General features: G+C 46.7%; 1 protein-coding gene across 2 annotated transcripts in view; it reads left to right on the top strand.

Annotated features, from left to right (window-relative positions):
- The window catches only part of LOC121558019 (furin-1-like), an 84707-nt gene extending 74364 nt beyond the window's left edge, over positions 1–10343 (top strand). For both annotated transcript variants that reach the window (XM_045217166.1, XM_045217165.1), the window contains exons 10-16: positions 829–929; positions 1841–1944; positions 2261–2378; positions 3952–4131; positions 4475–4599; positions 5626–5754; positions 9340–10343. In XM_045217166.1, the coding sequence (XP_045073101.1) occupies positions 829–929; positions 1841–1944; positions 2261–2378; positions 3952–4131; positions 4475–4599; positions 5626–5754; positions 9340–9953 (1371 nt within the window). In that variant the 3' untranslated portion in view covers positions 9954–10343. The remainder of the gene's footprint in view (positions 1–828; positions 930–1840; positions 1945–2260; positions 2379–3951; positions 4132–4474; positions 4600–5625; positions 5755–9339) is intronic.
- The last annotated feature ends 1720 nt before the right edge of the window (positions 10344–12063 follow it).

Genomic DNA, 12063 nt, shown 5'->3' with positions numbered 1-12063 from the left:
GGTGTTAATGTATAGAAGCAGGTTGACTTGGCTCCTGGGAGCCATAGAGTATCTCAGATGGTTGAATCCGGAGCCAAAGCACTAGTCCAGACTCTCTAGCTGTACTCTAGAGGTTTGAGCGTTTCTGGATGTCCTAGTTAGCCTGTATCCTGTTGCACTTCTTTGTCAGTTTTCCTAATGGTTTTACTGCTCCTCCTTCCAGTCAGATAGACTGTAAGCCAGATGCTTACTGGACTGTTTGCTGCTTCAAGGCAGGTTGTGTGTGTGTTCACTCTGGAGGAATGACTGAGTCAGTTCTCACTGGCCTGCCTCAGACAGCCAGAGCCTGCAGTCTTCTCACATTGAGCAGTGACACACTCTCTTTCTCGCTCTTTGCTCTCTTTCCAACCCGCCCTCTTGAGGCCCATTTTGAATGAAGAACTGTAAAACGTTGAAATCCCATCTCCCTGTCTCGTCCTTCCACAGACATGTCTCTCTCACTCACACTAACACTCACACACACACTCACAGACACACGGACACACACACACACAGGAGGGAGGTGGAGGAAGGAGAGCCTCTCACTAGGAGAGATTACAGTACTGTACTGTATAATGGATGTTCATCCCAACCACTTGCCATGAGGCATGCTGTGCACACTCATGATTAATGAATTGGTGTGAGTGTATGTTTCCACATTTATGATTAATCATGTTAAGCATGTGTTGATACGTAAACATCTGTCAATGTAGATGGGGCTGAGGAGAATATCTGACTTTTATAGTGTATAACTTATATCTGACTATGGAAAAGATTGACTGACTCTAACTCTCTTCCTGTTCGTGTCAGGTGACCACGGACCTCAGACAGAAGTGTACTGACACCCACACGGGCACCTCTGCCTCGGCTCCACTGGCTGCTGGGATCATTGCCCTCGCACTGGAAGCCAAGTGAGTGACACATGTCTGTCTGTCTCTCTGTCTGTCTCTTCCTTTGGTTGTCTCTGTTTGTCTCAATGTCTCCTTGCTTCTTCCTCTTTTTCTCTCTCTCTCTCTGATGTTTCTCTGTCGGTTTCTCTCCCTCACCCTCCTTTGTGGTTTTTATTTGTCTGTTCACAAATATGTTCAGTCTGAGCACACACACAGAGATGTCTCAGAAGTACGGCAAACTCTCGGGGGAAACGCAATTGTCTTGTAATAATGCATTGTGGACCAGAATAGATTATTCCGTTATCTCCTATCATTCTGCTATGAACGTGCCATCAGCTCAGTACTGTAGTCTGGTTGGGGAACGGGGCACGTGTGACCAGTAAAAACCTCTGTAGTTCCCTGTCCATTAAAAGTGTCTGACTGTACTGCAGGGCTTTATGACTTTCCCTTCAGTCAAAGCTGACCTTCCAGTAAAAGACTGAGCTGATGAGGTTTAAACTCACTGTGTTGCTGGGGTACTGTAGACTATTTGACTGTTTTACTGTAGGCTTTTACTGTTGCTCTGCTGGGTGGAACGGCAGTAACACAGGGTTTTATACGGAGAACAGAGGAGTGTGTGTGAGAGCAGGGAACAGAGGAGAGTGTGGGAGAGCAGGGAACAGAGGAGAGAGAGTGAGAGCAAGGATGTGACTGACAGGGATCTCTCTGGTTTCTTTATCTTTTCAATGCGGCAACATTAAGCCTGATGTTCAACTCTTCTAGTGCACTTGGGCAGCTAATGCCATTTCCTTTGCAATCAGCCACTATGCATTGCGGTACAGTAGGGTATGTTGTTGCTTGTTGTACTGTCTTCATAATCAAGTTAAGTGTATTGCAGATCTGGAATCTTCTATATTGATGAAAGGTATGGTTGTTGTTGTTTGTGTGTGCAGTAAAAACCTGACATGGAGGGACATGCAGCACTTGGTCGTGAGGACCTCTCATCCCGCCCACCTCCTCACCAACGACTGGAATACCAATGGGGTCGGACGAAAAGGTACAGCGAAGGGTCCCATTAGCTGAGCTCGGCTGACCATCATCGCTCCCCGTGCCCTGCCAGTTGCACAATGGAGACTGATCTATATTGTATTTACATCAATTGATTTTAAAGTTGCCTACATTAAGCAATTACAGAAAGCCGTGGCTCCAAAGTTCAGGGAGAGGTTTTACTGGGCACACAGCAGGGTACATGCAATAATCTAATAGTGAAGAGGCCCTTATTGAGTTGGAACTGGAATTGTGATGAAGGAGCCTTTCAGCAGTCTGATATCGATCTCTCTCTCTCTCTCTCTCTCTCTCTCTCTCTCTCTCAGTGAGCCACTCATATGGGTATGGTCTGCTTGATGCCAGTGCGATCGTGGCTCTGGCTGAGAACTGGACCAACGTCGGGCCCCAGAAGAAATGTGTGCTGTCCATGGTGGCAGAGCCCAGGTGAGCTGCACACACACACGACAGCTCTACCAACTCTACCTGTAATACCACTCACTGTTTGGCTGGCAGGAGCATCAGTACTAGCTTCCTAGGGATTACATCGGTTTTTGGTTTAATACAGTTAACCCACCCGGTGATTAAAACATAATAAACCTCTGTGATTCTTATTAGAATAGGATGCTTCAGATTGTGAGAGTGTGAGAGTCTGTGTCTCCCCTGGGTGGTGTTGGCTGTGGAGGTGATGAGAGCTGCCGTGTGTGGGATGGTTTGTGATGGGCCGTAGGTGTGAGAGGTGCTCATGTGTGACCAAGCTGTCATACCCCAGTGTGACTGCACGTCATGTTTCCATTCTGAGCATGGCACCGGGGGCCCATTGAGATGCTCTGCTGGGTTCTGATGTGTGTGTATGGTAGGGTGATGAGCTTCTGAGCCTGGGGGAGCATGTTTAAGGGAAATAATCACTTTACAGATGAGTCTCTCTCTGCTTCCATGTTCTCCAAGCTTCCCTGGCTGTCTCTAAACCTCTGTCGATCTTTTGCTCTTTCACTCTCTCGCTCCGTCTTTCTGCTCCTTTGCTCTTGCTCTCTCTCTCATTCTCTTTCCCTCTTTCTTGTGCTCCCTGTGTATCTCTTCCTGTCTCTCGCTCTGTATTCCTCTCACACTTTCTCAATATCTCTGTATGCCTTACTCTTTCTCTCTCATGTCTTTAACCTTGCCTCTGCTACATACAGTAGCTGACAGGATCCCAGCCCTGTGTTGTATTCTCTCTGTACTGGTCCATAGATCACAGCCGACCGCTGGAGCCTGTGTTAAAGGTGTTGTTAGTGGCATGGCGTTTGTGCAGTGTGCATTGTACAGAACAAGAGGTGTTGCTTCTGAGTGATAACTGCTGGCTTGGTGGGGATTTATTTCCCCTTCACTCTCTCTGACTGCTGCGGATTGGATTCTAACGCCACACGTTTTATGAGATTTAATTAGGAGGAAGCGGTGTGTTTTTACACCCAGTTCACCGATTACAGCCCGTATTTTCTATCAGCTGGGCACCGCAGCTTTTGTAAAGCCTCATGCCCTCCTCTCCCTCCCCAGCCCTCCTCTCCTCTGGGTTCAGTTGTTGTGGATGTGTGTAAGCTGCTAAGCGGATTGGAGGAGTAGAGGGAGCCTGGTACTTTTCTCCTGTAGAGGACAGGGCTGCTGCAGGACCTGAGCTGCTAATCCTGTTTCAAGGCTGCAAACCCTGTGCCCTCAGCAGGCTCTCTCTCACACACTAGGCTCACTCTCACACACTAGTCCAGAGCGACAGTCACACACTCATGCAGCATCGCTCACACACTAGTCCAGAGTGACAGTCCCACTCTCATGCAGCATCACTCACACACTCAGAGAACCATTGTAGTTTTGCACACAAGAGTTGCTGTCACTCCCAGCTGAGGTATCTTTCTCACACACACCAGAAGCCACCAACATGAAAACACAAGCCACTTCAAGCCAGTTTTGATCTTCAATCACTATGCTGTCTTTGTGTAAATGTATGTATTTGGTCATATATGCTGATGTGTGTTTAATTGTGTGTCAGGAACATTGGGAGCCACCTGCTGATCACCAAGACAGTGGACGGCTGCGTTGGGACAGCCAACCATGTGAGCTCCCTAGAACATGCCCAGGCCCAGCTCACCCTCTCCTACAACCGCAGGGGCAACCTGGGCATCTACCTGACCAGCCCACAGGGCACCCGCTCCACACTGCTCGCTCCCAGGTACACACAGACACACAGACAGTACCAGTCAAAAGTTTGGACACACCTACTCATTCAAGGGTTTTTCTTTATTTTTACTATTTTTTACATTGTAGAATAATAGTGAAGACATCAAAACTTTGAAATAACACCTATGGAATCATGTAGTAACCAAAAAAAGTGTTAAACAAATCTAAATATATTTTATATTTGAGATCCTTCAAATAGCCACCCTTTGCCTTGATGACAGCTTTGCATTCTCTCAACCAGCTTCATGAGGTAGTCACCTGGAATGAAAACTTTTGACTGCTAGTGTACATACACACACAGTGTAATACATACCTCCTGTCTCTCCCCTCTCCAGGCCTCATGACTACTCGTCAGAGGGCTTTAATGACTGGGCCTTCATGACCACACACTCCTGGGACGAGGACCCCCGGGGGGAGTGGACCCTGGAGATAGTAAACATAGCTGGGGCCAGCGACTATGGTAAGACACCTCTCTTTTACTACCTTAACTTTTGCTATTGTTAAGTCTGGAACATTGGCTGGGAGCTCGGAGACAGAAAGACAGAGTGACAGGGTTTCTGTTAGTGCAGCCATGTCTGACTAGCAGTGTCACTGAAAGAATGTGTGTGTGTGTGACAGCATGCATACTTGGGATTTGTATTTGTCTGTGCATCATATGTGTTGATTCATTGATGTACTGCGTGTGTGAGAGAGAATGCATGCATATGAAGTATGTGCTTGATTTATGTGTTAATGGATTTGAGTATTTCATAATGTGTGTCAGTGCATGTACGTCATTCGTGTGTTGATGATTTTGTGTGTGAGATCCTTCTATACCGCTATCAGGGAGTGTGTTATGCGCGGGCAGCAGTGTCTGTCCCCGGAGAGCCTCCTTTTGATCCATTTTATACAAGCTGTCAGGCAGTCTGTCTTTAGCTCCACACACACCCACCTCTAAATCAGCTTCATTAAACCAGGGAGAGTAAATCAAGCAGGGGAGTGAAGGGCCCTGCTGTCTGGCCCAGGCTAACCCAGGCCGATCCAGAATAACTATGACCTAAGGCCCATCCAGGTCACACTACTCTCAGACAATCTTTTTGGGTTTATTTGTAATTTTCTCTCGGTTGCTCTCTTTCGTTTTGTTTTCTCTCTGTCTCTCGCTCTCTTTCTCGCTCTCCCTCCCTCTCTCTGGCTGTAGATCTCTCAGCCCCCTCCCCTTCTGTGATTTAGGAAGTTGGACCCTCTCAAAAGGCCCCTCATATAAATGGCTCTCCCGGGAAGTGTTGTTCTGAACTAACGGGTCTATAGAGAAACACCAGAATATATGATTATACATTTAATGCTTTACTTCTAGGAATCTAGAATATAAATGGAGCAGGATAGAAGCTGCAATTACAGAACCCACCCTGAAGAGTGCCAAAGCATTGCTGGTGTAGACTGTGGCTTGGAAATCTGTGCTCTTGTTGCTAATGTGTAACTCTCTCACTCTCTCCCTCCCTCTCTCTAGGCACTCTGACTCAGTTCACCCTGGCGCTGTATGGTACAGGCTCAGACTCTCCCAGCTCCACAGCCAAGGACCTCTCTCAGTCCAGTAATGGCAGCTGTAAGACTTTTGACCTACAGCAGATCTGCATTGGTAAGAATGTTACTGTTGGTTACCATTGGTTACTGTAAGAGAATGTAGATTCTGTGCCTAGGGTTAGGCAGCCAGGATCGTGGAGAGCTGTGGTGTGCCCAGGCTTTTGTTCCTGCACAGCACAAACGCACCTAATTCAATCCATCATGGTCTAATGGATCAAAAGTCTACCACACTGTGGCTCTGCAGGCTTAAGTTTCCTACCCCTACCCTAAGCCTAAACCATTTATTGAACAGGTACATTTACTCTGCGCACTGTACAGGTAAGACCGGAGAGATGAAACACTGGCTCTCCTATCAGAAGTGTATGGCTTGTATAGGTTAAACCCTAGAACAGGAGTCTCCAACCAGTAGCTCGCAGCCCACCTATGATAAGCTCGCCAATGAATTATGTGTGTTCATGTGTTCCATCACAAAATGTCATAAACATAAAGCTCCTGGCTACAATCCAATCAAAGACGCATTGACATTATCCCACCCCTGGTTAGCCACTGTTGACTTAAAAAGCCAAACGTAACACAATATCTGGCAATTCATTTCCAGCAATATTGCCTTTTGTTTGGTGTGCGTGTTTGTCTATCAGTCCGTATGTAGCCAGATAGCGATGCTAATGATAACTGGTGTCTTGTGGGCAGACAGAAGGACTTTCCCCATAAACCTTCTCAATTAAATGTGAACAAAGTAGGCTTACCTGACATAAATAGGCTATATCATGATTATTTGTATCAATTGGGTGGCCATTGCTTTGCAAACTCAGCCATGACATGTTCTGTAGCAGTAGGTCTAATAGCAGAAACATCACTAGACTGACACATTCCTCTCTTGCTAGATGCACAATTAAATGTTATTTTCTTTCCAGACCTCAAAAATGGTCTTCTGATGTGGTTTAAGCATTGACATGGACTCAGAACATCCATTTTCGTTGTTTCTCTATGATTAATTGTTATATTGAGAGTAAAAAATCAAATTAAACTGAGAGAACTGAATTCGGAAAATTCAAAATATTATTTGTCATGCCAAATACTGTTTATTAACCATTATATTACCAGGTATATTGACAGAAAGCACATATCTTGTTCACCAAGGACCCGTGGAAGAGTTGCAGGGTAGAGCAGATGAAAATAATGTGCCTATATAAAAGCGCTTATGCTAGAGATTGGAGACCACTGCCCTAGAATAAGACTGGGAGAGACAGGAACAGTCTGACCCCTGCAGGATCCCCTGGGTATCACAATTAATTTAACACTCTTGTTGGTATACTGTATCGGATAGTGGCGTAATGGCATAGATGTGGGTTGTGAAGCATGAACTCTGGATGGTTGAGTTTGTTGATCAGCTCGTCCTCAGAGACATCTACTGAGATATTGAGTTAACATTTGTGTTACATTCGAGCAGAGGTTTGAGGTGTGAGAAGAGTCTCTCTGGGCTTTGCCTTGTTTAGGATGCCCTGTTAAATGCTGTGATCAGGGCCGGCCCGCCATTAGGCAGGATTAGGCCGTGGCAGATTGGCGAGGGTGGGATTTTCTGAGCTAAACTGACCAATATGCACCTCCAACACCACAACACATAATTCTGGCCAAAAACAATTTCTCTCAACCAGTGATATATGGGCTTTTTAAGTGAGCGCTGATGATAAGCAGTGCCCATTTTGTCAAAGGCAGGGGCACAAAATATGTTGCTTGTCCATTCCCAGCCACTCTCCAGGGTGCTCTCGGAGACACACATCGCTGCGGTGCTCCACCAACGTTCTGTCAAAAATCATCTAACATAAATCATTTAGCAGATATAGCCTATGGTAGAAAGAGTATGTGGCCTTTTCTGTTGCCTACAGGCTGGAGATGTATGACAATGTAATGAGATGGACACTTTTTACATCATGCACTATTCTCTGATCAAATAGCCTAACCTAAATGGCGCCCAATCAAATAAAAAAACTGCGCTAACATGTTAACCAACACCATATCCTAAAAACAGGACAGGTCAAAAACAAAATGACATGATGGAATGGACAATCAGACTACTGACAACTGTTGTCCAGGAGTTTTACCCCATGGGCTAAATTGTCATGATCATTGGTTTCAAGTTTGTATCCGTACATTTTTGACGAGCTGATCATAGCGAAAAAGAAAATAATTCTGCATTTCCCGCTGTGTAAACACATTGATTCTCATTGCAAATAGGCTCAGGATAACTCCTGGTAAAGTTGGGTAGCTGATATTTCTGTGATTAGTCACAGGAATCAGGACTAATAAAGCCAATGCAACTGCCTGTTTTACAAACAGTAGGCCTACCAAATGGATGGGCAGTCATAAAATTCCATTGCAGGCTGACTGCGACATCTTTTAGGTGTCTTTTTTTGGTCCTGTCCGGACCGCCTTCTTTTTTTGGTGCAGTCCGGACCAGCCTTGATTTGCATGACCACGGATGTAGATTCTTGGTCAGGTCCGGACCAAATCACATTTTTTGGGGGTCTCGTCTTGGGCAGCAGAACGGCCAGGACCGGGCCTGGCTGTGATCAACACATTCAGCCAGTTGGCAGATGACAACTCTTATTAGCGCAGCCAGACCAGCCCTGTAGACATATAATTTGTGTTGGAATTTCGTCCCTACTGCTCCCTCTTCCCCCTTTCCTCTTGCCTCTGTCATCAACCCCTTCTCCCTCAACACTCTGTCACTACTCCCACCCTCTTCCTCTCTCTTCCTTCCTCTGTCCTCCTCTTTTCCTGCTGTCCCCTTTCATTTGATCCTCCCTCTCTCTCCCACCCACTTCAACTCTTTCAACAGGGATAGAATGACAACTGATTATGAACCAAGTAATTAGATTGGGGTAATGCTCTGTCTGACCGTGTAGGCTGGGGGGAATGGGCCTTGGGTGGATGTGGAGTGGGCTGCAGGGGTGGGGAGAGAGGGAGAGAGTGTGGAGCCTCAGTAGCTGTGTGTGTGAGATTAGCTTCCCAAATCATTGGGGGAGATAAGGAGTTACAGGGTGCTGCTACTGAAACTACTGTGGTGATAACACACAGACACTAATGCCACTGCCAAACTGTCCACGTGGATGTGCAGATTTAGTACAGATAAATGCTTCAGAGCTTATTAGAAAGTCCATATATTTGTGATATTATTTCCAACTGGGTTGGCAAAGCACGGCTCCGGAAATAGATATGCTACAGTGCATTTCTCCTCAGATAGATGAGGGATTTACACATGCTGCATTTGTCTCGGCACACAATCTGCACAGCTCATCAACACATTCACGGCTGGAAACTGTTGATTCTAGCAGAAGCAGAAGCTACATGAACATTATGCAGCTTAAGTTGAGTGAACTTTCACAGGCTCATGATTATAATGCCCCAGAATGATGAGGCAATGCGTAATGTGCTGCATGATCGTCTTGAGGCGATGCGTAATGTGCTGCATGATCGTCATGGCAGACTATTCAAATACAGTTAACATATTTTAAGGTTTGTGTGAACTAAATCCATTTATTAGCGGTGACTGTGCACTAACCATGTTAAATGAAGAATTTGGACACCAGCAGTACTAAAACATGTCTCCATATCTCCTCTCTTGTCTCCCTGTATGCAGAGTGCAATGGTGGCTACTACCTCTTCCAGCAGGGCTGTGTGAGGGACTGTCCAGCAGGCTACACTGCAGGCTCCCAGCTCCTAAATTACACCATGGGGAACTTTGTGGATCCAGCCTCCGTCCCCTCCTGCCTGCCCTGCCGACCCCCCTGCCTCACCTGCAGCGGCCTCAGCCCCAGCGCCTGCCTCTCCTGCCCCCCTCACAGCCACCTGGACCCTGTGTCCAGCACCTGCCTGCACCTCAACCAGATCCAGAGGGAGTCCCCCGGCAACTTCATGGTGGGCCAGGGCAACGCCGGTCCCCGCACAGAACTCAGCTCCCACCTGCCCGTCACCATCGCTGTGCTCAGCTGCATGGTCATCATGGCCACCTTCGCTGGGGTGTTCGTTCTGCTGCAGCTGAGATCTGGAGTCCTGGCCAAACTGCCCTCACTGGAGGAGGCAGGCTCAGGCCTGAGGGGGGGCTTCGGCCTGGGTGGCAGCAGCAAAATGGTTTCGTACCGCGGTATCCCTACAGTTTGGGGCGACGAGGGGGTGAACACTGACTCTGACAACGATGAGTTTGACGTCCACAATGAGAAGACTGCCTTTATCAAAACACAAAGTGCTCTTTAACCCCCTCCTGTCTTCCTATTCCTGCTTTCTACAGCCTCTCCCCCAATCACTCTGACTCGTCTAATTCCGGGCTCCCTAGCCTCCTCATGGTCCCCTCCTCTGGTTTCCCTTTCCCTGTTTCGCTCCCTCGTTCTTCCTGTCCTCGGGTTTCATCCCCCAGGTTTAGTGTTCCACTCTGCAGTGGGTGACCTGATGGGAGACTGGAGTCACGTGGAATGGGGATGGCCTGGGTGTGCTCGGCGCTCGCTTCACACTCGGGTGCTTTTCTATTAAATGGACTCTCTGTGCCCTTTCGCCCTCAATCACCAACAGACAGAGTGTGTCTGAACACAGCCCATTTCCCGTATGGCTCCAGGGTTTCCATGTCACAATAAACAAACGATTATTGTTTGCTCTCTCCCTCCTTTTTTATATTTGTTCATCTCTAGTTCCATTGCAGTAGCCGGATGAGATTGTAAATTGGGGGTAGACAGCTGTGTGTGTGCGTGCTGAGTGGACAGCGAGATCGGGGTAGGGTTCTGAGAAGCCACAGCGGAGTCCTCATAGTTCCAGTGTTTTGGTGAATCAGCCCCAGGCCCTCTCAGAGCTGCCGAGTGTGTGTCCATGCTGCAGTATGAGACTGTATCTCTCTCTCAGCTCTGGCTGGATACATGGCTATGAGACTAGCAACGCTCACTCTCCCCTCGGCATGGAATTCAGGAGGCGTTCTGCTTATTCAGAGCGGTTTAGGAATGCTGGATTCATGTGATTCTGAGGGTTATATAAAGTCCCCTGACCTCCGCCCCTCTCTGCTCTCCAGTGGGGGGGATGGAGGAGGGATGGAGTTTGGACTGAGTGCTCGCTCGCTGCCAGATCCCCAAAGATAGGTCAGCAGTTCACCCAGCTACGCCTCCACACTTTACTGGGCCTCAGAGTTAGATCAAAATAATATTGCCTCTATGATTAAAACCCCATTCCCAAGAAAAAAGTACCTAGGAATAATTAAATTGGCTTTCCACTCAAGGCTTCTAATTGCTCAGCTACTGAGGATGAGAGTTGGAGTGAGATGTATTGTGGATGGGGCTAAGTACAGTAGAAGTTACTTTTTTTAACACAAGGGCTCCTGTGGGCTTCTCTGAGCAGCTATACGGGTAGTGAGAGGAGTGTGTGATAGAGAGAAGGGTTTTACACACTGCAGAGGAGAGAGAGAATAACAAAGCCTGGCCATGATTACCAGATGGGGCTCTCCACTCTCCCTACTCTGCTGCTCTTTTAATGCTGTTCATCACACACACATAGCGCTATGTTGGTCTTATAACTTACTGAAACAAGAGGTAGGGTGTGTGTATGTGTCTTTGTGTGTCTGAGTGTGTGCCGGCCAAGTGTTTGAGCAGGTGTCTAGTTGAGCAATAGGAGGGAATGACTACATTAGGAATACTAAGGATGTGGTTGTGTTTGTAGGCTGAGCTATGATACTGGTTGGCCTTTGGAGTTGTAGTTTCCCTGTCTGCTTTTCTTTAAAGAACTGGCTATGTTAAAGAACTGAGTCAGCTTCTCTCCACTCGCCCTCCAGTCATCATCAGGGATGTCGATGAAAACTAGAGATATTCGGTTTCATATACTTGCCAATGAATTATATTCTGAACGACAATACAGCTCAGATGTGTTCCAAGGGATGTTTTTTTCTACTCATACTGTATCTTTATTGAAAAACCTTAAAGTGAATTGTTGACTACATATCTTCCTTCTACAATCTGCACCTCATTAATCCATCCATTGGACAAATATTGGATCCATCCATCCATCCATCTTTTTTTTTCTTTTTTTATGTTGAAGTTATTTTTCATTTCCAGCAGATAATAGGAGGCTTCACTGAGAGGGGTTGTCATAGTGACAACATGCATATAAGATTGATGCAGCTGCTCATCCCGTCCTCTCACTCAGATCACACAGCAACGGCAGCAGAGTATATATGTTCTATAGCAATGAAGAATGATTATATACAGTGAGGGAAAAAAGTATTTGATCCCCTGCTGATTTTGTATGTTTGCCCACTGACAAAGACATGATCAGTCTATAATTTTAATGGTAGGTTTATTTGAACAGTGAGAGACAGAATAACAACAACAAA

This window comes from Coregonus clupeaformis, unplaced genomic scaffold (genome assembly GCF_020615455.1).
Source record: "Coregonus clupeaformis isolate EN_2021a unplaced genomic scaffold, ASM2061545v1 scaf0949, whole genome shotgun sequence".
NCBI classification, from domain to species: domain Eukaryota; kingdom Metazoa; phylum Chordata; class Actinopteri; order Salmoniformes; family Salmonidae; genus Coregonus; species Coregonus clupeaformis.
This window is presented reverse-complemented; position numbering and strand designations above follow the sequence as displayed.